Source organism: Calliopsis andreniformis, unplaced genomic scaffold, assembly GCF_051401765.1.
Source record: "Calliopsis andreniformis isolate RMS-2024a unplaced genomic scaffold, iyCalAndr_principal scaffold0048, whole genome shotgun sequence".
NCBI classification, from domain to species: Eukaryota; Metazoa; Arthropoda; class Insecta; order Hymenoptera; family Andrenidae; genus Calliopsis; species Calliopsis andreniformis.
Genome location: NW_027480457.1, coordinates 2,547,114 through 2,574,093, shown reverse-complemented (window position 1 = coordinate 2,574,093; position 26,980 = coordinate 2,547,114). Strand labels below are relative to the sequence as shown.

At 34.4% G+C, this 26,980-nt stretch overlaps 1 protein-coding gene across 2 annotated transcripts in view; it reads right to left on the bottom strand.

Annotated features, from left to right (window-relative positions):
- The window catches only part of Ssp3 (short spindle 3), a 113,299-nt gene that overhangs the window by 48,657 nt on the left and 37,662 nt on the right, over positions 1 to 26,980 (bottom strand). Inside the window, exon 11 of one of the 2 annotated variants that reach the window (XM_076391728.1) lies at positions 12,285 to 12,409. The exons of the other annotated variant lie outside the window; for it this stretch is intronic. Within the exon in view, the coding sequence (XP_076247843.1) occupies positions 12,394 to 12,409 (16 nt within the window). The 3' untranslated portion in view covers positions 12,285 to 12,393. Of the gene's footprint in view, positions 1 to 12,284; positions 12,410 to 26,980 lie in introns of those variants that run through there. 2 annotated transcript variants of the gene reach the window in all.

The window sequence follows — 26,980 nt, the reverse complement described above, 5'->3', positions numbered from 1 at the left end:
CATTTGCCTCCCGTGGCCATCAAAAACCATTTGCCTTCTGAAGGTTAAAGAACTTGATTGTGATAATGATTTTTCGACTTTGTGATTCTTGACCTTATCTTCTTCGAATACATACTTTTCTGTAACAGCCTTAGTTTGTTTCTTGAAACTATATGTATAATCGGACTAAGGAATTAGAATATTAAGTGATACTTCAAGAAGTATTGCCTCTTTAGCGAGGGCACCCACTTTTTTGTTGAAAGATATTCCTATATGGGCTGGTATCGAGAAGAAGAAAATGTTTCTATCGCCTTGAGAGTGGGATTATATAATCTTTCTAATATCAAGCAGAATGGAGTTAACTTTGACACAAATCGGCACCTTATTTAACGCTTGCAAGGTACTCAAATAGTCTGAATAAGTAAAGATGTTTCGCATCTAAATCGTGACGTATTTTACTGTGAAGGAGGACGTAATATTTGTCCAGACCTAGCAGGGATATGATATTTATATATTGAGTATTGAGGTGATATTGAGTGGAAATGAAAACATAAATCTAACTTTTCTAAGTTCGAATATGCATTTGTCAAAAAGGCGATACATGTAGAGAGTATATTTAGTGTGAAATCTTTTTCATATTGTAGAATACTAAACCAGATTATCAATGTATTACAATTACACTTCAGTTTTAAATGTTTTTTGCTTAAAATGATTCTATATATACATCCACTTGATATAAAAAAAGAAAAAAAAAGAAAAAAAGTAGATTTAAAAATTCATAATATGTATTGTACGTATACCAGAGATGTGTGACTTTCTTACATAATAGTTGACACCAATAAAATGCATGTCAATTTGCAATAGCCATAAATTGTACACGTATATTTGAACTAAAATAATGTATGCAAATTATGTGATAGGTAAATAAATAGTGGTCGGTCAATATAAACATATGTAACAATAATGCGAAGAATTTTATATTAAGAGAAATAATAATATTTACTACAAACTGTTTAATTTATGGTAATTGAGACCGCGTTTGCAAACATAAGTATCGACAAATTCATTGAAATCCTGGTTAATTCTACTTTAAAGAGAAACAAGAATTAAAAGAGTTTCGTTATCCTCCTACGACCATTCCAATTAACCAAAGTAAACTGTGATCTAAACTAGGGGGAGAAATCGGTTAGTATAACAAGGGTAACGATTTTATAAATTGTCACACTTTCACTTTCAAGCATCGTGTTTTGTCTTTGTCTCCTTGTATAATCGCATGCAACTCTTATCACTTATTCTTGTACTCTTCTATGTCTATGAGATGCTAATTAACAGCTTTTGGCACAGATTGGAAGCTGAGTCAAAATAGAATGCCTATCACCCTATCGAGTGGGGAGATATATCACACATAGTCATATGTGCAGTCGTTTTCGTATTATTTTTAAATTATACTGTATATAATACATAATAGATATTAATTTCCAATTTAAATACTATCGTGGCATAGGTAAATATAACAAAACTTGCATCTAGGTATGTTTTAATAATTATTTTGTTCGAAATTAACAAATTTCCCGTTATCTATCGGTGGGAATACATAGTATTAAGTAGGTGGAGAAATTGTATCAGGAGGAGCTTCAGAAGTAGGAGTGTTCAATGAAATGTTTGCGTTTCTTAATTCCTTGGCGCCCCTTATCAGTGTTGCAGAAGGCACGAAGAATCAGAAGGGAAAGTGGTTGCCAAATACACAGCACACGTTTCGTAAATTACCAATTGCGTGGGTAATCCTACGCCGATTAACGCAGTATCAACATCTCAGGAAAGGAAAGAAAACGACCCTGTAGAATGTCGAACATAAATATCGAGTTTAGGGCACTTACGTCCAACGAACTCACATTCTTTCCTCCATTACCATTAACTGCATGATGCAACATGCGCTTTATATACTATTTTCCAATAATAAACACTTGTCTATTCTAAAGTATTGAATTTTGTTTAAGAAAACCTAATTTTAGAATCTATAATTAAATAAAAGATAGTATGTCTTAAAGACTATCAGACTTTTTTGTGTGAATATTGTTAAATCGGACATCTAATTTGTATCTCCGCGCCACTGAGATCCATGGAGTGCGTAGCGGAAGTGCCCTGAGTGGCAGTTGTTTTTACCGATTATTGCGATGTGTGTACTTTTGTGCGAGCAGATTAACGCGCCATGCGTCCGATCGTTTGTTACATATAATTTATACTTAACTACTTCATATAGTGTGTATTACTTTAATTGTTAAAACGTAAGGTCTACTAAAACTTAACAGATATTTTAGAACAAAAATAGACGTAAATATTATTGGTTGAAAAATTTTTAAGTAGTTAAATTGAACGCTTAATATTTCTGTTTTGACCTGCTATCTGACTTTTTAAAATTATAATTTATATAGAAAAATAATTAAACATAAAAGTTATGTATGACTGGGGTCGAAACGAGCACTAAAAACGGGGCGATCTAGACACATCCAATTTCATGAACATAACCTAGTCTTTATAGATCTCACAGTTTAGTTTGTTAGTTTTATAGTTTATACGTTTTATATTAATATATTAGTTTAATATAATACTTTTTGCTGAACTTTATTTATGTAACTAAAGTCTTATAGTTTGCATTCTTTATGTTCTTACATAGTTTAATGTAATATTTTATTATTTAACTTTATTTATGTAATAAAAGTTTTAGTTTGTATTCTTTATGTTTTTATATAGTTTAAAATTTTTGCTTTACTTTATTATTTTATATTAATACACAAAGTATAAATGCGAAATTGAAACGCGATAAAACTGTGCAATACATAATTTAATATAGAAGAGTTAATATATCATTCCTAATGATGCAATAAATATGTATTTTTATTTAATCTATGTCGGTAAATATATTACTCAAATAAATGGTTACAAAGAAATTTTGAGCAGTGCTCATGTAGCCCTGCTCGTTTTACCTCGCACACGGGGCAATTAGAACACTGTAGATATCATTTCAGCTCTAAATAAAGAAATAATGGTTTAAAGCAGAAACTGTCCGTTTTGTCCCACCCGCCTCTATATTTTATGAAGAAAGGTAATTCGTAGTATACAAAATGATTCCAACCATGTGGAACATTTTTGGAGAGTATATTCCAGATACGAAAGCAACGATAGAAGTTCATGTGCACATATGTCCGGAAATGCTCAGTTTTTTAGTCATATGCTATTTTATATCATGTACGGTGTGATACTTTCTTTAACACCTATTACTGTGTGCTCCACAATCAAGGGCCGGTATATTTCTGGGCATCATAGGATGTTAAAGAGTATAGCACATCGTACAGATAAGAAACAGGGTCAGCATTTTACGCAATTTAAAATAGCATGTACCTAAAAAACTATACGTTTCCAAGCATATCTAAATTTAAGGCTTTTTCATTGTCCTTGTATCTAGAACCTACCCTTCAAAAGTGTCTCACGTTTTTCTTACTTTTTACAGGATTTGAGCCAGGATTTTAGGCAACACAAAATAGTGTATAACTAAAAAACTGAGCATTTCCAGACATATGTTCATGTGAACTTTTTTTCATTGTCTAGATATGTAAAACCTAACCTCCAACAATGTCCTACGTGTTTGGAAATATTCTGTATACACAACTTGCACCATAGGACAGGCAATATGAGTTGCTTATATGCTTCAGTTAATGCAATCATCACTATTCTACGGCGTCCACTTGACGTTTAAATAAACAAATTACCTGTTCTAAAAATTAAGAGGAGATTCCGATTTAAAGCTTTCAAAAATGTTATCTTTTGTTTCTTAGATTTTTCACTTTTTTCGTGTTTGAAATATGTGTAGTTTTCCTCAAAGATCATTTTTCGAATTGGTGAAATTAATATCTCAAAAACTAATTAATCAGTTTAAATGAATTTTTTTTAAATTAAAGAATATACTTTTTAGCAGGCAGTAAATCTGTGATATTTTCAGTTTTGCCGAAATTACTCATTTTTAATCCCCTAACGGTGATTGACGAGTATACTCGCCACGAGGAACTTATCATTTTTACAGTAATGAATATACTCATCGTCTGAAGGAATAAAATTCTATTTGTAGGACTTGCCATTTTATTATAATTGATTGAAATTCCGCGTAAGTGTATTTATTCTGCGTTTGACGAATATATTTGTACTCATCATCACTTGATTTTGCTTACAAAAGCAGATACACACTTTGAAAACAAAATTCCACCGTTAATAGATTAAGATATGTAAAATATTAATAAAAAATGATGTTGAGGGGAGATGCTCCATATTTCGAAAAATTAGCACTGTCCCTAAGTTCGTAACAGAGAATTTTTCCAAGAATAGATATAGCATAGGTATAGTAGAACAGACTTACAAAGGACATCACTTTAGTGTCATTTTTCGATTTTGATGAAACTTGGTACACGAGTAGTACATCAAAAAATATTAAACACGTATATTTTTTAGTTACTGATATTCATGTTTAGCGGGTCTTCATCTTCGTAAAGATCTCGAATTTTGTTTACGTCATCTTCTTGTTTATAAAAAACCATGCATTTTGTATATTTACTACTTTTTTCTAGCCACATTATTTATGAAAATATATTTTCCACCCCAACTTTGAAGGTGATTCTACCCCTAAATATGAATATCAGCTCCTAAAATAACTACGTATCCAATGTTTTTCGATGCTCTCTTCGTATACGAAGTTTCATCAAAATCGGAAGATGACACTAGAATGATGTTCCTTGTTAGCTTATATTGAATTATATTAGATTTATAGACGTAGATGACTATACTATAAGGTCTCTAGTTTTTCTAAAGTAGATAAGTAGCACAATCTATTAAGCTGTAGCATAATACAGTAATTTATAATTTACTGTATTCATTTTTAATTTTTACCTAATATTAAGGTTAGGTCAAATATTTTAAATTATTTGGTCAAGTTGCCTAGATAGGACCAAAAGTAGTTGTCTATATTGGATCGTATCAATATAAGCAATAGTAGAATGTTACAAAAGCAATTTCATTTTAAAGGGCAAAAGAAAGGCTCTGAATGGTTTTGTACCTTATGTGATGAAAACACAACAAATGAAAAAAAATGAAAATGAAAATTTCACATCTTCTGTTTTCTGTTTTAAGGTGTTTAAGGTTTCCCGTGAAAGTATAATTACACAAAAGTGCCAGTACATCCAATGTTACAGAAAGTGCACACCTTTCGTGTAATAAGTAGTCATTTAACGTCTGCAGTAAGGTCGAATTCATTGTGAGGCATGCATATACATAGTAAAAGAAGCAACAAAAAGGTAAACGATAACACGCGTTTCACGATCCTCCTCGTTTTGTAGCCACAGTTTATAGCAAAGAAGTTATTTACCGCCTTCGCTGGAGAGCAAGACAATAATTCCTTAGAGAGATGCACCGACGCATACAACTCTTTAATCATAGATTGCAAGGGACTAACAAATGAACATTGATGACTGAAGTTTCAAATACTTTGACTTTATATATTTACTTTCGACAAACCTCTTTTATAATTAAGTCATCTATCCGACAAAGACAGCAAAACAATCGATCACAATAATATTCAGATTTCGAATAGGCCGAAAAAATCAAAGCTAAAATAACCATTTGTTTTAGTATTATTAATTGATATAATCTAAAACATTTTTGTTTCTTTAACCTTTATATGTCAATGCTTTTAATGCTTGCGCAACGAATGCATTCTACTTTCCTGAAGTCCTCTAACCATAAAATATATACCAAAATATACACATATTAACATATGTAAACGTAAAAGCTCAGCAATGTTGCTTTCGAATCGCTAATAGTAACATTAAAAGTATGAAATTATACAATTTGAATATTTAAGACACTGCAGAAATAGAACACATAAAAAGTCAAAAGAATTCTTTATGCCAACAGCACATTACCCCTTACTAATTAAGTTTTGTATACATATCGATCAACTGCATAGTCCTACCTCCACAACTCTTATTTCCTTACTTAACATATCGCCATTATTTTCTTCTTCACTCCTATTGTGTGTCCAGCTCATTCTTTTGCTCACACGCACAACTGCTCATAAGTATACCTGGATATCTCGTGAGCATTTGACTTCCATAAGCAAGTAACTATAAGTTTGAACATCGATGTTTGATCGTAGTGTTCGTAATACTTGCAAGCATGAAGGGTCACGAAATGATCTACCAAAACCCCATGAGGTACTGTCCCTGTCACTCGTCACGTGATAGGTATCTCACAGACGTATTCTCTATTTTCGTTGTATTGGTAGTTCGAGAAGATCATGTTTATGTAACTAACGACACGACAAATGATACTATGTACCTGTGGAGGGTATTTTTCGGATCTGTCCTACAATATTACTTTCAGGAGACAAAGTAGCAATCAAAGTTTCAACAAATTAAATTCTTTCCATAATACAATATGATAGTAAAACAAAACCTTCTTTTCGTGAGAAGATAAAACGTTTATACATCAAAATTTTGCATACAGACGTGATATATTACGCATAAACTGACGCGTTCGTTAATCATTTAAAAATTTTCGGTGTCTTTAGATATTGGAAAGATATACTATTCGCGTGTAATTATATCAAGATTGTGGTAGAGAGCTACTCTGTAGGCACAAAACCGAAAGATTTCGATAGACTATATTATATGTAGGGATAAATTGCCTACTAACTGACTGTACACTAGAGAATGACCATCATACAAAGAAATGTAAATTATAAATTTAAAAAACAGCAAACGCTTATAGATCGAGCTTATTTACATTTGGAACACTTTATACTTTCATTTAATGCTGATAAGCAGGTAATACAAATTTTGATTAAAAATATTAAATATTTATGTAGCCTATTCAAAATATTCAGAAATCACGAAATTTTTAGTAATCTAGCCAAGAATAATTTGAATCGGAAAACTATATTTTAAAATAATAACTAAAACGTTAATATTAATTTTAAATAAGGCGAAAATAAGTATAAGTATTAATTTTAGTTAAATATTCAGTCGGTTATTTTTTTATGTTGAATACAAAAGATCTTGCTTGCAAATGATCCAGTCGAATTTTGGAAAATCGGAAAATTACTACATTCAGTTAATGGGGTAGGACTACATGTGTCAGGGAGGTAACCTGAGGGAGCCAACTTTTCGTCCTTACATGAGAATATTTTGAGTTGGGAAAGGGTTCATTCGAAAGAACAAAATTCAATGACGTGCAGTCTGGTCATAATTTATGAGATTCTGCTGACATTTAGTAATACAAGTAATATTTGAGTAAAACAAACATCAATTATTCACAATCGTGAAACCAAATCATTTTCATGTAATTTCAAGAGTGTTCAGAACGAAATCATAATCAGACTACACCCCATCAAAGTTTCTTCTTTCGAAAAGAAATTTTCTCTTTCTCAGCTCAAAAGCTTCTCATGTCAGGGCGAAAAGTTTGTTAATAATAAAGCGGCATTTTACTGCGCCATCTACAGTCCTCCTGACTTACTATTCTCTTCTTTCTGGTATTCCACTTTACGTATCTTTCTGCCTGTAAGAAATTGATCCCAAATTCCCACAAAGTTAACTCCCATAAATCCATGTCTCTGCATTGCTTTTTAACGGGTTATCGCTAAAACAGGGTAAAAAATGTGACTAGTTTAGTTGGGCTTGTGTAAACAAGACGGCCCATAATTAAGAAGGTTGCCGATGTGGAATCAGAAGCAGTGATAACCAAATCGGCGACGCATATTATTCAAAATTTCCTCCTCCACTACACATACTACCGAACCGGCCGCGTGTACATGAGCACAGCGCTTCGGACCACTTTGGATAACTTTGGAAAGTCAAAGGAAAAGGTGAATGCGAAATGAACCTCACTGTGTTGCTCTTGAAACTGAAAAGCTGTTGTCGTGAGCGAGTGGCACAATGCAGGACACGGGCAACCTTTCGATTGTCCAGATATTTTCACTTTCTAACTTACAATTAGAAGAGAATTCTTCTGTGAGATTTCTAGAGACTTGTATGAAACTTTGAAGGATTAGTCTAAAAATTAAACAATGACTTTTGTAAAATATCTCGTGCCAATACGTATTTCTTATTAACAATTAATACCAATCTATCCGCAAACTGTAGCAGGACTTGTGGCACAATCGCGAAAGGCATGAGTCTACATGTGAAAAGAAACCGGAAAGAATGACGTTTAGAACCGCTCTGCGTATATTAAGTCCAAAGATAGTCAGGTACACACACACTAGACGAATCTTTACATTCAGTTTTCCAGAAATTAAGTGTCTTATAAAAAAATTATACTCTTTACTTTCAGTTTACTTTTACATGTAGAATCATCCTCTTCTCACTTATACCATGTGCCCTGCCACTATATGTTGAAAAGTTAATAGTATTCTTAAAACAAGCAGTTGGGTAGCTGCGAATGATAATTGCGGTGTAAGTGATACGTCACAGGTTCAATATTCAGTATGGAAAATTTTTTCTTTTTTTTTTAAATATTTAAACTGCATATACCAGGATTTTATAAACATTGTAATTTTTTTATACAAATTTTCATTCGTAAATACATATTTAACACATACATATATTTGAATTTTTTCCTACTTTTTTTCTTGTGTTTTATTGAAGAATTTCCACGAACTAGACGTTTCCATGTGTATGTGATTACGTGATCTACTGCATTTGTTCTTTCATGTGTTGTGTGTGGTTGTGTGTGTTGGATGCAGCAGCTGGTTACAACGTCACAACGTCAGACGCGTTATTTTGATTCATACTTATACTACAAATCAAATATACTTATTTTAAAGAGAAATTCAAATAAATATTTTAGATATGTATTTATGAATGAAAATTTGTATAAAAAAATTACAATGTTTATAAAATCCTGGTATATGCAGTTCAAATATTTAAAAAAAAAGAAAAAATTTCCATACTGAATATTGAACCTTAAAAAAAAAAAAAAAGAGTTCTGTCTACACTGGGTAACGAACGCAGAAACTGTTACTTAGAAAGCAACTATCATCCGCAGCTATGTAGGCAGATTTGTCTTAATTGCTCATAAAAAATACGCGTAGAGGTATTCCACAAAACATCATCCCTAGACTCATCCCTCAAAATTTCATAAAAAACTCTGGCGATCTTACCAATAGCAAATTTATGCACATCTGATTGCACCACAAGATAGGTCATGAAAAATATACGTGCATTATTTAACCAGAAATTTTACAAAACAGTATTAGCAACAACTACTGAAAATTTCAAGCAAATCAGGTGACAGTTTACTGAGAGTCATTTTTAACACCTAGTATTTAGTTTTGCATGAAAATAAAACAACATATATTCAGCATAATTAACTTATTTTAATAGGCCTCCAATAATTTGGAACGTCTCGGGCTTTCTTGAAGACTAGATCTGTCACTGCTCCCTCTTAATAAATCGAAGAATGAAAATATTTGGGCAATGGAAAAAATCGTGCGTGGCTCGTGTCGCTTGCCGACAACTTGAACAGTTGGATCTAAGCGTTTTAAGAGCGAGAGAGTGGGGTCACATCTGCCTTTCTCTCTCGACTGTTCGCAAATGTCCAAAGCGCCGAGCTCATGTACAAGTGGCACGTGTAGTAGTTATGTAATGGAGGCTGAAATTTCTTAAGTCACGTTCCCAATTCGGAATCATAGAGTGTCTCCATCTCGCGTTTGTAGACTCATCAAGGACGACGTCTGTGACCGTTCCCAGTGGCCGAAGTCCAAGCAGCGTATGGACCACCGTGCGACCACTTAAATGCGTCACATTACTGGTCACTATACGCTACTATGATTATAAGCAGTACTCAGTAGCGTTTCTGGATAATATTTGTGCTATGCCAAGGTCTGATCTTTCGAATTCCTTTCTCAAATCCAGTTCGATTCTAATAGTCGTCGCGATAACATCCACGAACATAGATATTTTCACTAATAGAAATTTACTACAAGATGAAAGCGACAGTTTTGATACTAATAGTGATACTGAATATAATTCTAGTGAAGAAATTTTACATGAGGCAGTCGCAGATGCGATCAGTGAACTAAATCTTAGAGAAAATGAAGAAGTAGAATGTCATATGAGCAGGCAATAACTTCTTTCCGTGCATGGGAAAAACATGGATACGTATAATGCACAACTTGAAGTATTTTCTAAAAGAAACGATCCTTGCAACGATGCGGAAAATATAGCAGACTCGGTAGCAAATTTCAAATTATTTTTTGTAAGCATTTTGTAAACATTATTGTAGATGAAACAAATAGATATGCTGAATGAGACAATGAATCTCACCAATTAGACAGTGGCAACCTGTATCAATAGATGAAATGTATGTGATGCTATGTAGTTTTACTTTTATTGGTGAGAATTGTAATTAAAGCCATTGTGAAATTGTAGTTTGGCACCAAGGAAATATTACATACTCCTTTCTTTCCTAAACCTCTTTACTGATAAGTAAGTTTGTAAATTTTACAAATAACACAGAAGATAATTACTAAGACCCATCAAAATTATTCAAGATGCTTTCAGTTATGTAACACCTGAACGAGAAATTTCAAACACTTCATCATTCTGGTCAAAATATTTCAGTAGATGAATCCCTGACTTTGTGGATGGGAGATTGCCCTTCGAGCAGTATATTCCTTTAGAAGCAGTTAAATTTGACTCCTAGAGTACGCTTTAGGTGATGTTTCACCGATTTTACGCCGGCTTCCTGTATACTAGCAAAATGTGGGGCGCTGGGTGAATCAAACTTTCGCTTTATCTCTATCAATCTAAATTTATTTTGTGTTTCTTGCGAGGTGAATGCCTCGCAAAAATGTTTTTGCAGTTCTCGATCAGCATCGACGAAACTTATTCCGTTGTCACTGAAAATACAGGACATGATACCACGTCGTACAACAAACCGATCAAGTGTGGCCAGAAACACGCTTGTCGTGTAATCATGAACGAGCTGGATGTGGATAGCCCTAACAGTGAAACACCGCTATACTCAATGACGTCAATGCGTATAGGGTCCGCGGAACGGCAGGCGATAGGCGAGGCGTCCACCGGCGCGCGCCGCCGTCATTGAGTACCACTGTCGCCGCCGCGCGTTTCACCAAACTATTTTATTTCTATATTGAAAACAAAAATAATTTTGAACATTCGCTTGATGCTTTCCTTAGTGGAAAGGTTTGCTCTATCGCGTGGTATAGTCAAATTTTCTCCTAGACCCTTACTTTTTGAAATAAAGTGAAAAATATCAGCAAAAATGGGTGCGTTTTGGGTGTCCTTTTCACTTTAATTGTTATTTAAACCTATTTCGATGTTTATAATCTAATAACTATTTATATTATTTTATTCGGGAGAGTCCACAGAATCATTTCGTACAAAGAGCAACTAAATAACTACTACGGCAAAAGCTCAGAAAAATCCCAAAGTTGAAAATTTGTCATTTTTTTCAAAATTGATTTTTTCAAAAACTGTACGTTCTGGAACAAAACGGTTTGCAGATTCGTAATCAGCACGTCGAAATCTATAAGAAATGTTTATTCACGCTTACAAAATCAGACTCGTGTTGAACAGTGTTATAGAAAGATTATTATAGAAGAACCCCGTTGAATTTTGGCTAACTCTGCTTGGGGAGCTTAAGCAGAATGTGGGGACTATTCGAGTCACTCTTTTCGGATTTATGTTGGTCAACTCCCAAGACAATCTTTTCTTGCTCTTCAGCAAGCTTTAACATCTGCATTACCAAGAAATCCTGAGTTGTCGAGGAATTTGTCCACCGCTTGAGACATGTGTAATCTTTGTCAAAGAATTCATAGTCTGTACATTTCGCCAGAGGAACAACTTGCTTGAATTTGGCATTCCACTCAACGGCGTCCTTCTATATATGTCCATAATATACGCCAACTTTTCTTTCAAGATTAGTGTGATGAAATTGGCTAGTCCTTTTTTGAGGTTGACAATCAGATGAGTAATTCCACAAATTCGTGAGATGATATTTTTGATATCGCTCTCAATTTTTGCCTTGGCCGCCTCTTTGCCGTTGGGACTCGGCATTCTGATTTACATCGAGGGGTAAGCTCTTCTACAATATCAACCTATATATAAACCACACGCGTATGATTTCTTTTTACCTTTCTGAACCTGTACCCGACTTGAGGACTTTATGTTAGAAGCGATGAAGGTGCTCTAACGATAGCTCGAATAATAGGAGAAAGGTGGTAAACCAAAGAACAAGTGTTACTCTTTTCTCTGTCATAAGAAGGACAGACGTTTATTTGAAGAACCGAAAAGAGGGCTGAGGGGAGACTCTTCCGTGGGGCTCTCGGGTAATGCAGGTGGTCTTCCGTTAGTGTCTCGGACGTCTGAAACACAACATCGGTGGAAACGCACCGTTTAATATGCGTACAGGGTGTAAAAATATTAATGGTCATGGCTGAAGGGGGTGAATCTACACCTCTGGATGGGTAGACGTTTGTAAAAAAAACCGTCCACAAACTTGCTTATAACATTGAAAATTAATGTTAATTTTTCTAATTATGTAATCGTGTTTAGATCGTTTATGCCGTAAATGAACCATTTAGTCAGAAAAAATTGTTCAAGTTTTAACGTCTGGTGAATGTATAGAGTTACATGTAGAAGCATAGACCAACCACTACAACGTCTAGTCTGAATGTGAGGCCCAGCATAGTGGTCTACGTATCGAAACACTGAAGGTCTAGCAAGGTGCACTGACTTAATAAGTCTAATCCAGTAACTTTTCTTTCAGTTCAATACTTCCAATATGATATTGCAAAATCAACAATCGTGAACTACAATATTATATGTAATTATAATACATTTACTTACCTATTCGATGTTTAAACCTACTATCTGAAGTTGTTTTATCCTATTATCTGGAACACGTTTTACTCAACACAAATTTAGTCATCACAATAGCGCAAACACTAATGACCAAACACTGAAACACCAGTAATAAATACCATTGCTTCACTGTAGTAGACTGAAAAATAAGAATCTGCAAATAAGCCATGAAGAATATCAACAGTCGCTTAGATGTCCTTTCGATGTCAGTGTTTTGACGATTCTGACCTGACCTGAATTGTGTAACGCTCATCGCAACATCTGAATCTTTGTAAAAGCAGATGTCTAATTAAAATCAGAGTTACTGTCTCTATTGTCCTCCCATTTCCTTAAGAATGTCTCCGGAAGAACACACAAAATTGGAAACTGGTTACTGTCAACACCAAATTCAGAATTTACGGAAAAGTGTACAAAGAGCACCAAAAAGTCAGAAGTGTTCCAAAAAATAAGATAAAACAACAGGAGATAGAAGATTTAAATATCGAATAAGTATGAAAATATGTTATCAGTACATCTAATGTTGTAGTTCAGAATTGTTAATTTTGCCATATGATATTGGAAATACCAGAAAAAAAGAAACGCTACTTGAATTAGACTTATTGAGTCAATGCACCTTTCTAGGCCTCCTGTATTGGGGTACACACACCACTATGCTGGGTCTCACGTTCAGTAAACGTTATTGCGTAGCAGAATAGTGATAGGCTCATGTTCCTACGTGTGTCTCAACACAATCAATCCGATGCCAAATCTTTAACAATTTTGTCTGACAATGGTTCCTTTATTTTGCATACACCTAATTGATCTAACAACGAAATCCTTGATTACCGCGGGATTTCACGGGAATCTAACAATGAAGTGGGTGATACCACCAGGTAAGAACACACCAATTCAATCGAAGAACCAACATCCCTTAAAACTTGCAATGTACCAACACTAACAATGAAAACATCTCAAAACAAATACAAAAAAATTAGAGACAGTATCTGAGGTATTGATTAATCATATTTTACATAACAACGAACGTGGAAGTGAAGAACATCAACCTACGGATGATGTAGAAATACTTTTTAAAAGACTGGCATCAAATGTTAGAAAATATGCAATATTATGGTTTTCAATGTTGAGGAGAATTAGGACCATCCGGGTTCGTCAAATGTTAATTCCGCTGACCACTTGTTAGATAATAGGTCATCTTGTCAACCAAAAGGTCTGTGAATTTGCACTACTTATATCAAAACTTCATACATACGAAACATCTGGCAATTGTTTAGCATGGTTCCTTAGCTACACTGTGGGTAAATCACAAATTGTTAAATACATATAATAATTTATATTCCTCTACTATCACCATTACTTTAGGGGTTCTTCAAGGATCTCATCTTGCGGCTCTGCTTTTTATCTTATTTATTAATGACATTGATGTCTGCTTTCAATATTGTACATTTCTTCTGTTTGGAGATGGCATGAAAATCTTTCATTCTTTAAGCTCTCCATTCAGTTCCCTACTTATATAGAAGGATTTTGACAGGTTGAAATCCTGTTGCGTATAAAATAAATTATATCATAACCCATTCAAATATTCTGTCACTCGTTTCACACACAAAAACAGTTTATCAGTTTATAACTATACTCTAATCCAATGTGATGTATCTACTGTCACTGACATCCGCGATCTTGGGGTAATCTTTTCCTCTGACCTTTCTTTCAATAAGCATATCATGCACATTAGTGGTGTCGCTCTTAAGATTTTCGGTTGTATTAGCAGAATATCTAGACACTTTAAAAACATTAATACGTCAAGAATCTTATATTGCTCACTTGTAAGGCAACACTTGGAATACTGTTCAGCTATTTGGTCTCCGTCATTTCGCTACCAAAAAGCAATGCTGAAAAGTAACCAGCATCAGTTTCTCTATATGGTTGCTTTTCGTTTCGGTCACCTTATGCAAATTTTTGATCGTGATTATTTCCGCTTGTATATCTCAATCTATGACCGCTGAAACGTAGGCGACTTATGTTTTGAGCTGCTATTTGCTTATAAAGTTTTAAACGAAGGCATCGACTGCCAAATGATCTTGCAATGCTTCAGACTAAATTCTTCTGTGACACTAATCAGAAAGCAAGCTAAGTTCTTCTTAGAAGCGAGATATACAGTACTCTTTATAGCAATGACAACTGCATTAATAGAATAATTATGCATGTTAATAAATTCTGCGACTCGGTTGACGTTTTCTTTCCATTGTACACTTTCAGACAAAAACTCTCTAAGATTCCATTAAACGTCACTTCATGACTTTTCTGTATATGTTTTCTAAAAAGAGTCCGTTCCCGTTAATAAATAATAAATGAAAAAAAAAAAAAAAAAAAAAAATAATCAAAGAAACCTACTGACAATCGAGTGTGGTAAGGCACATTTAGGTGCAGTCAACCATTAGAATGTGAAAGAATTCTAAGAGAAAACCATAACGTATCTGTTTGGACTTTGCGAGCTTTGTTTTGTGATTTTGTAACTTTTTTTTGTATCGCATCGCGCGCCCGAGTCGCAGTCATTACCGGCCTGCGTCATTCGATCTCATCGGTCGGTTTCGGGGCGTTTCGGCCGTTTTCGGCGACTGCAGACCGGGAGCGCGACACGCTCGTCAATCAATCGATCACGAGCGTTTGGTGGTCGATGACGCACGTAGTTATTATGAGCAATTATGCGTAACAAATGAGTTCAACCGAACAAGTCAGTGTGAACTCTCACATCGGCTCAATAAAGGAGAGTTTTACCAAGCACATCATCGCTCAATCAATTGATCACATTATCCAAATCCTAGTTGGCACACCACGTGCAAAACGAACAATACTGAGAAATTGGAATTTCGTTTCGGGAAAACACTATCAATTAGAGTCTTATAAGGTTCTAAGGATATTCAAGTAACAATTAGAACTATAACGTTCTAAGGAAACTATTTTTTTTCGCTTTCAACTTTTCATTCAGTAAACCATGGCGCGGGCGCAGACTGACGACGTAGCTAGTTTAACTTTGTCAATGACTACCTCTATAGCCGCTCTTACGCAAAGAAATAACACACAGTACGCCATGATTTCGATATCGAATTACAACGGTGAAAATCCACCCCTTTTTGTTTTTGCGCAAGGTGTAGAAAATGGGCTTGTTTTAATACCTAACAACACGGAGTCTGAATATTTTACGATAGTCTTAACAAAACTTACTGACTCAGCTAGACTCAAGACAAATGATTTCAAGATATATTAAATCTACTTAGATTTCTGTAAAAACGTTACGCCCCAGGTCTTAATTTGGCGTATTTTCAAAATGAAATCGCGCGTCCTAAAAGTCGACACAACATTTCCTTCTTGAGGAAATACATAGATAGGGCCAATCATTTAGCCTATTGCACTCGTACGGCAATACGCAATCGTGACGACACAGAAAACATTAGAACTGCAGAAGATATGGAGAGGGATATTCTGGAAAGTTTCCTGGAAGAGCTACCCGAGCACATCGTGTGTAAAATCGCGTTACGTGATAAGTATGTAGTTTAAAACGTTAGAAGAAGCGTTTTATGCAGTTCTTCAAATCGACCTACGATTGAGAAATCGAAATCAACTTCGTGACAATCTATCACCCCGTACGTAATTATGAAGACAGATATCAGGATAGAACACGAACGAGATAATAATCCGCGAGCCGTATACTCGCAATTACACCCTCTTTCGCGATATCAGAGCTCTTATCATACGGATCGTAGCGTATCTAGTTCAAAAACCGAGTAACAAGACCGACTAAAACGTGTACCGTCTATGACCCTGCGAAGAAGTAATTCACGCTCCCCAAACTCCCATTCTGCTTTCTCTTAAAAGTAACTTCTCTTATGTCGTTTAAAACTAAACATCGGATTCCTGGTAGGCCAACCAGCAAATTACGGTGATGATAGCCAATCACAAAATCAGGGAAGGTTATCTGCCACGTATCAAGACACCGGCCAACATTTTCGTCGGTCAGGCTGCGTTATCTAACTGTGATGGGACCAGTTATGTTTTAGCAACAAATACCAGCGAAGAAGAAGTAGAAATAAAATTAGAACCACAGTATTTACAACCATATGAAATTCTTGACATTTCCAACGAAAACACTATCCATTTACATCAGGCAAAACCTTTCATAGGACGGACGAGGAAAACACAAATCCTGAAAACTCTTAAAATCAACCACCTCAACTCTGAAGAACGACGACCTATTGAAGAAATTACTGAGCAATACTCTTACCGTTTTTATTTGCCAGGGAATACACTGGACAAAGTACCTAATTTCTATCATTCTATTCACACTACAGACGATGTCCCAATTAATACTAGACAGTATAGATATCCGCTAGTACATCAACAAGAAATTTAACATCAGGTAGACGCTATGCTGAAGCAAGGAATCATCTAACCATCAACATTGTCGTACAATTCAACCTTATGGATTGTTCCTAAAACACAAATGCTGGTGGCAATAAACGTTAGCGTATGGTAATTGATTTCCTTGCGCTCAACGAGAAAAATATGAGCAACAAATATCCACTTCCTCAGATCACAGAAATTCTGGATAAATTGACCAAATTCACCAAATCAAAATGAAAGAAAAACAGAGAAAAAATGACCTTTACAACACCAAACGAGCACTACGAGTTTAAATGTATGCCTTTTGGCTTGAAAAATGCTTCGCCTACGTTCCAGGGATGTTACGTTACTATCAGGGATGTTAGGAGCGGGATTCTTCATATATTTGGACGATGTCGTTATCTATTCGTCATCACTTCGACAACATGAAATTAAGATTAAAAAATGATTAATCCGTTTAAGGGAGTTTGGACTTATTCTTCAATGTTGCATATTTGAGTCACATTGTATCAGCAGAAGATGTAAAACCAGATCCTAGGAAATTACAAGCTGTGAAGAAACTACTAGTTTCAAAATCACAGAAAAATGTTCAACAATTTTTAGGTCTTACCGGATATTATAGACGATTTATTCAGGACTACTTTCTCAAAGCAAAACCTTTAATCCAATTACTGGAAAAAGAAATTCGACTAATTAAACTAACTAAAGAACAACAAAGATTCTGCAATTGGTGCAATCTTAAGCCAAAAAGAAATTGGTAAAGACTTACCTATTTCATATGCCTCACGTAGTTTGAATCCAGCCGAGAATGTCTCGCGATAGTTTGTTTATGCCGTATAATATTTCGGACCGTATGTTTATGGACAGAAATTCACCTTAGTTATTGATTACACTGTTCAACACGGGTCTGATTTTGTAAGCGTGAATAAACATTTCTTATAGATTTCGACGTGCTGATTACGAATCTGCAAACCGTTTTGTTCCAGAACGTACAGTTTTTGAAAAAATCAATTTTGAAAAAAATGACAAATTTTCAACTTTGGGATTTTTCTGAGCTTTTGCCGTAGTAGTTATTTAGTTGCTCTTTGTACGAAATGATTCTGTGGACTCTCCCGAATAAAATAATATAAATAGTTATTAGATTATAAACATCGAAATAGGTTTAAATAACAATTAAAGTGAAAAGGACACCTAAAACGCACCCATTTTTGCTGATATTTTTCACTTTATTTCAAAAAGTAAGGATCTAGGAGAAAATTTGACTATATCACGCGATAGAGCAAATCTTTCTACTAAGGAAAGCATCAGGTGAATGTCCAAAATTATTTTTGTTTTCAATATAGAAGTAAAATAGTTTGGCGAAACGCGCGGCGGAGACAGTGGTACTCAATGGCAACGGCGCGCGCGGAGGACGCTTCGCCTACCGCCTGCCGTTCAGCGGTCCCTATACGCATTGACGTCATTGAGTACCACTGTCTCCGCCGCGCATTTCGCCAAACTATTTTATTTCTATATTGAAATAAAAAATAATTTTGGACATTCGCTTGATGCTTTCCTTAGTAGAAAGATTTGCTCTATCGCGTGATATAGTCAAATTTTCTCCTAGACCCTTACTTTTTGAAATAAAGTGAAAACTATCAGCAAAAATGGGTGCGTTTTGGGTGTCCTTTTCACTTTAATTGTTATTTAAACCTATTTCGATGTTTATAATCTAATAACTATTTATATTATTTTATTCGGGAGAGTCCACAGAATCATTTCGTGCAAAGAGCAACTAAATAACTACTACGGTAAAAGCAGAAAAAAATCCCAAATTTGAAAATTTGTCATTTTTTTCAAAATTGATTTTTTCAAAAACTGTACGTTCTGGGAAAAAACGGGTTGCAGATTCGTAATCAGCACGTCGAAGTCTATAAGAAATGTTTATTCACGTTTACAAAATCAGACCCGTGTTGAACAGTGTTATCGATATAAAAGTCATTAGTCACGCCACGATCAAAAATTCGCGAAACCGCATGAGAAACGACTCGTGCCTTTGTTAGTGCAACGCGTATTATGAATCACCGTCTTCTTTTCATAAATAACTCGTGTATCGTTCGACTGCCATAGCTTTCCTGCTCACACCTTGTCTCGGAACCCAACAACAGTATGCTTGCTTCTAATTCCAAGGGAAGATAAGAATTTCAAAATACAAGTTCAGAAAACAACACCATCAATATATGACACTATCGGCCAACAAAATGAGAAACTACGGAGGGACACAGTTACACTTCTGACTGCGCTGTAATGTACCGCATTCCTCAAATGAACAAATTTCACCAAGCCCCATAAGCTAGAAGATGGTTAACTTCCAGTCTATCAAATAGTACAATATCAGGAAATTTTATAGCTCACTCGACGCAACTTTTTAATCAATAAGTAGGAAATACTAAAAATTTACCGGAACAAGATTTAACAATAAAAGCAGATCTGATTTCCTTCAATGAATCAAACCCTTTGAAACTCACACTCACACCATCTGATTAAAACCATTCACCGATACAGTCATTATTGGAAAATGTAAATGCACCAAATTTACCTGCAGTTTTGACACCTACAGTCATGCAACAACCGGACGTTACACCTACACCATCATGACCGCAACTATTACTCAGTCAATCTGCTACCTAGAGTCTTTTCAGTTTCGTAACGCGAAGAGGACTCCACCGAAGAGGGACCGATTAACATTCTTCCTCTGGTAGCCCAAAATATTAACATTAAAACACCACCAGAAGAAATCAGAAAACAACTGATCGAAGAAACACACAATAGCTTGACACAATAGCTAAGACACAAGGGTGTTACAAAAACCTTCAGCCATCTCAAAACTAAATATCACTGGCAAAGGATGCGAAATGATATTCAGGAATTTATTCGGAAATGCAAAAGTTGCCAGGAACAGAAACTTGTCCGACAAAAACTCGTCAACCAATGATCATCACTTATACATCATTAAAACTCTTTGACAAATTAACCTTGGACACAGTTGGATCAGTTCCGGAAATACCCAGTGGAAACCACTACATTCTTACCATCCAGAATAATCTCACAAAATATTGCCTCGCAGTTGTCATTCCAAATATACGAGCCACTACAATTGCAGATGCTTTTACAAGACATTATAGAAGACTACAAGAGTCACCTTATCATTATAATCGACGCCATATTACTCGCAAAATAAGGAATACTTCATCCCACTATTTTGATACCGCAATATGTAATTATCACGAGCAGCAGAAGGGGTTAGAACAAAACTCCCTACGAATTTCCCCTTACACCCATCGAATTGCTGTCCGAACAGACCGAAGGAATTACGAATATAAAAATAGGATACACTAAAACGAAAATATTCTTTGAACTAACTGTTCCATTATTAAAAATCAGCACCTTCCATCTCTATAAGATCCACCTCAGTCCTTTCATACGGTCATTTGGGACAAAACAACTTACCTTGACCATAAGACCAGCTATTCAATGTTTACCACTCTCGCGGTACAAAAGAAGCTATATTATAATTGAGTCCGCATATCTGTATGATTATTTCTTACATCATGGAAAATTCATAAAACCCTCAATAACGCCAATACACAAAGTTAACAATACACTACCTTACGAAGTTGCATTGTTCTTACAACCGAGCATACAATAGTGGCAACCCTTCCCATCGATTTGTAGAAACTCCTGGGAACAGGAAACGCTGGCTACAGTACGCCTCTATAGAAAACCGCATACGAGTTTTCTTAGCTTTTCTTAACTATAAAAACTATAGCTAAGTCGATATACCAGTTCAACGTGTCTCTAACTCTATCTCAGGTTGCACTGAACTTTACTCAAGAACACGTGGACATTCTGAAACAATTGGACCATATAATTCAACCTATATTTCTCACATTCCAATAAATGCTATATTGAAAAAAACTAAATTATATACATACTATATATATGACATTATTCATAGATCTATAACATCTAATTATATTGCAAGTTTTAAAGAAATTAAAGGTGTACTTTCAAATTACATGATAAATAAAATTGGCAGTTCGGGCATTAGTTATCAATTATTACCATTACTCATGAACTTTGTGATATGTATGTTACCATAGGAAAATATGGTATTATTGAAATTTTATCTAAAAAGAATAGTGATAATATATATACGGTCACTTTAGTGTCAGTTTTATTAAAATTAATATATTCGCTTTATAAGTTTTTTTCGATTCTGCCATATGCCACGATATTAAAATGCGTCAACTTTAATTAATAATTTCCCGATAACTATACGGTTTCATATTTTGCAGAAGGGTTTCTTGTAGTCCAAATTAGTTTTACTCGAAAGTTGAACGAAGTCTTGGACTTTTACGTTTAGCTAAGAACTACCTTAAGCGAAGCATTATTCGAACACCGAGTTGTCTTGAAAGGAAATTTATTGAATAACGAAGTAACATAAACAACATAACTGTATATGGTATTTATATGTCTAAGTAATTATAATATTTTTTTAAAGAACATCCTTTCTTCGCTGGTTGTCAATTTGGCATAATTTTAAAAAATGTGTTGGATCCATTAACTTGAAATTTTTACAGTAGGTATTTTATGAAAGATATACTAATCAACGAAACTGGAACATAGTGGTTTAGAAAAAATACAAGCAGTATCTGTGATAGATCTTTCTAAAAAAATATTATAACTATTTGAACATAGTTATGTTTTCATCATGCGTAGTAAGTAGTATAAGTAATATGTTAGTATTGCGGTCACCCATCTTTCTTCAAACTGAAAAAGAAACGTTACTTAACTTCAAACATTAAGAGTCACATTACATTGCCACAATCATGTGATTTTATTCGTCTATTTAGTTGACTAAGTTTCTATTCGTTGAATAATTTCATTTTATTCGAACTTTTTATTCGAAGATCATTCGTAGAAATTTATTCCGACATGAATAAAAATTTAGTCGAATGATACCCAACTCTGACTTTTGAGACGTATGCTTCTCGCGCTGGTATTTTCAATACCTGACGCCTCAAATAAATCAAAGGCGCTTCGGTCGTTTGGGATCGCCCACTGCTCAACGCGAATGATCACGTCGTGAATTAAAAAACTAAGCATTTTCAGACATTTGTGCACATGAACATTTTTCATTATTTTCATGTCTAGAATCTACCCCCCAAAAATTCCCCATATGTTTGGAAATACTCTTTATGTATAGAAAAAAGTTGTTCAGAATATCAGTCTTGACAACATACTTCAAAATCATTGAAATTGCTGAAGTCTCCGCTTTTTAAATAATTACCGAATACATTTCACAAGCATTAACTTAATATTACACGAATTTACTACAACCGGAAAAATACTTTTCCTGTTAAAAAATAAACCAAAATTTTCATTAATGCATAACTGTACGATTTCTGCTATGATTGTATATATTATATCTGAATTATGATCCATGAAAGAGATAAACGTACATATATTTTTCCGAAAGTTCGACATCAGTTAATTAACGATAAGAAGTGAGATTGCGGTTGCGAACACACTTAATGGCTCTCAAATATACCTATATTATCTTGTACGAAATGATCGATCAACCTTAAATCACCCATGTGCGTATTTTAAAAGTACAAAGAAAAAGGAACGTTGGCGCTGAGTAAAAATCGTGACTAGGCCATTCTGGCATCGAGCAGGAAATTAATCATAATAATTCGACTACCGACGGACGGTCAATAATCATTGTGATCACGCCTCTGTCGTTCATTATTCAAAGTTGGACGTCACAGTGAACAAACACGAATTTCGCAAAATTCACTGATCGATAATACACTACACCATAGATTAATTCTGAACTAATTTTGGCAAACAGACAGTTGAGAAGCTAGTAACAAACACAACCCGCATCAAATTTTCTGATTTTTGTTAAAAGAACACATTCCAGTAGTGAACATATAGTGGAACTCATAATATCAAAAACATAACATATTTAATACGATGAAGTTTTTCTTGTGGCAATAATTATTGAAAAATAGTACAAACAGATTTCAATGCTTTTTCTCAGAGATTGAAAGAATCTTTATTTAGAAGAAACCTTATAAGAAATCGCAATTTCTGACCGTATCCATTTCGGTTACAATTCCAATATGTATCGGTTTTATATCGGCTCCAACTGTTCTAGTATCGATTCTCGTATAGGTACATTATAATTGCAAATTATTGTGTAGCAGTTTATCTTTTATTGTATTAGGTTGCTGCACATGAAATGACGGATTTGTAGATGAATATGTACATTAACATAACTTTATTAAAACGACCATTTATTAATCAAAATGATCTCCGTTACACACTATTAGAGATCCCGATTCTGTATGTGTATTCAAGATACACGTGTGCACGTGAAATTTAAATATACAGATTCAGAAGTATGTACATACACGGGGATACGTGTATCGTGTATCGAAATTCGAAACACATAGATACACATATATTGCAAAATTTATTAATAAATACGTATTAACATATTGATATTCACAACAATTGACATTTTGTGCGATTATTAATATGTACCTAATAAAGTGTCCAAATATTTAAGGTCATTTACCCGATGATCATTTTACACCAAATCGACCTTTTTTCCCTCCATATCTAAGATTTAGTTGAAAGTTTATATACCAATAAAAAAAACTTCAAAAAAGTAAAAGAATTACGCTAAGTACATGAAAAAATCATAGACAAAAGTATCCCAACAATAACCCAAAAATAGACGCATAAAGAAGGTGTGAAATCAGAATGGGCTAAAAGTATATTTAAACGTAGTTTAAAACTTTTTAAGCTTTTTATGTACAAAAAGATCTACTCATATCGAGAGCATTTTTTAGATTTATAGATGTAACATCTAGAAATTTGCTTCGATCTACGCTGTCTGAAAGTTAAATACTTGGCGTGGCCAAGCAAGGTATTCTAAGATCATTCATCAACACTCATACTTTGCTTCCATAGACACCTATGGACATCTTGCCCTTGTCTGGCCTTTATGATTCAGCGAGTGGATCGACTAATACTTTACGTTTCAATTGAGTTCAATTTCTGATAAATTCATAAAACACACAATTTAATTCTAAGTTAGAAACAGTTTAGTAGCATAAAAACATGTGACAATTCAAATTTTGGCGATTTAAAGTTTGACGCTTGGACTCTTAACTAAGTTAAATTTCCTATAAATTTATCAAATACACAGTTTAGTTACAAATTAAGAATAGTTTAATGGTGTGTAAACGCGTGGCATTAAAAAATTTGATAACTTACCTTATTTAACAATTGGCAGATTATAGATTGGCAGGAGTCTCAATAGTGCTCGGTAGAGACTCGCGCCAAGTATGTACATTTGCACCACGAGTAGGGGGGATCTTAGACCATGTACATATAATACTACACGTGGCCAATTAATACGACTAGTGCTAATTACACGACTAGTACGTGTACAGAAAATTCAGGAATCAAGTGAAGCAAAAATAACGTGGAAAATGTGACGTCACATATAGACAAAAGATGATTCAAAATGGTTGACACGCATTAACTTACAGTATAAATTATTAAAAATGGTGCAAACACGTTGTGTTCAAGGTTGAAAGGAGAAACACAACAATATATAGGCAACAATTTAATTTATGATAAAAATAAAATATACAGCAGGCTGACTAAAACTGTTTTATTTTATAATCCATAATTAGAAATAAGTAATTTTCCTCCAAATATTTCTGTACTATTCGTATTTTTATTGTCTAAGCTAATAAATTTTAAGAAAATAATTAGTCAGACACCTTTTACAGAATATTATCAATAACTCAATATCAAATTCAATTAAATTTTGCAAGATTATAATCTCCAAAATACGTTATAATGAGCACTATTTAAAATTGTAAAAGTAAAGTAAAAATTAATAACTAAAATATGTGCTTATAAAAAATGTTATCTTGTATACTTTAAAAAGAATATATGTATATATATATATTTATTTATTTCTTACGAAAATTAACAATCTATTCAAGTCGAAGATTAAAATAGTTTTACATGTTTGAAACATAGGTGTATCGCTCTTTTGAAACCGCATAGTTAGTATAGAATATCATACTAGCATAGTTTATACATTTTGTCCACATGTGACGTCACGTAGATGTTTTATCTTTGCTCCTGGGAAAGTATCTGACGCCGTGTCTATAAGTATACATGGTTTATAGTGGGGATGAACTGGCGAGAGGCTCTCGGCGAAACAATATCTATACCACTCGTTCAAGGGGCCAGAATGTCCCTGGGTCTAGCTGAACGTTAAGGAGGACAGCGCACCACATAGACAAGAAATAGTTAAAGAATTATGTGATTTCGGGAATATGTACAGGATGTATAAAAGTTATACATCACGACCACCACCGCATGATTCTACACCTTTGGAAAAAGCGGACCTCAAAATTGACCTTGACAGGTTTTTTCAAAGTTCATTTTTTTACTGCTTCGTTTTCTACTACTCATTGAGATGGTGTTAAAGTTTCATTTAACTACTAAAAGGGTTTCACTATTACAATCTGTTTATATTTGCATCTACTATTTCTAAAGCAAATAGCAATCGGATCAAGGATGGATTATTATCGCACGTAGAAGATACCGCAGTAATAATCGGTCAATCGTTTAATATCTCGTTGACAACGCGGAATAATGGTTTGTTACCGAAATATACGTGCTATTGACGAAGCAACGAGAAGTTATTCTTTAGGTCGAGAAATGTATTCCAATTCAGTACAGAATAAGGGAAGAGCACTACGTCCAGCAGAAGTGGCAGATCGACAGAATTTTCAGCATCTTAATCAACAGTTTGATTTCGTTAGACCCCGCATCGATTGTCATTAAGAAGAACAAGTTATCGCTCTTGCTCGTGCTTATCCGTTAATAGGTCTACATGCAATAGCTCGAGTAGAAATAAATCACTTGACAGTGCGACGAATAATTCGTGAGGAAGGTTTACGACCTTGCCAAATTTATCGTGTTCGAGCACTCAGACCAAATACCGTGCCGTTGACGTTTCTGCCGGTGGATGATAAATAAATTACAAACATTAACCAGATTTCTTGGAAAATGTGCGATTCACAGACGAAAGTAGTTTTTCGAGTAACATCCTAAATGGACAAAATGCCAGGATTTGGTCTCACAGAATTTCGGACACTATGATCCAAAGGCCTAATAATTATCAACATGTGAGCAGGAATGATTTGAAATCACATTATTAGATCAATTGATTTGCATAATTATCTACTGGTAGTAGTGTCCTACAGGACACAGCTTATACCCGAAAGCTTCAACAATGAGAATTGTATGATGCCGGTCCGTGAAAGCCTCAGATCTTTGACAAAAGATGATCTTTTAACAAAATAATTTTTTTATTCACATTTTTACATTATATTTGCTTTCAATTGAAGACAACTAATAACACTGAAATCCAAGGAAAAATATCCAGTGTTGTTAAATCTGCCGAATGAGGAGGCCAAAAGTGTGGAGCAAGTTTGCGTCCTATCCAACAAATTCGAGGAAGAACACCACCATGCATTAAGTAGACGTAGCGACGTCAGTGTCGTAGTAGAATTTGAAGAATTTCACTAAAA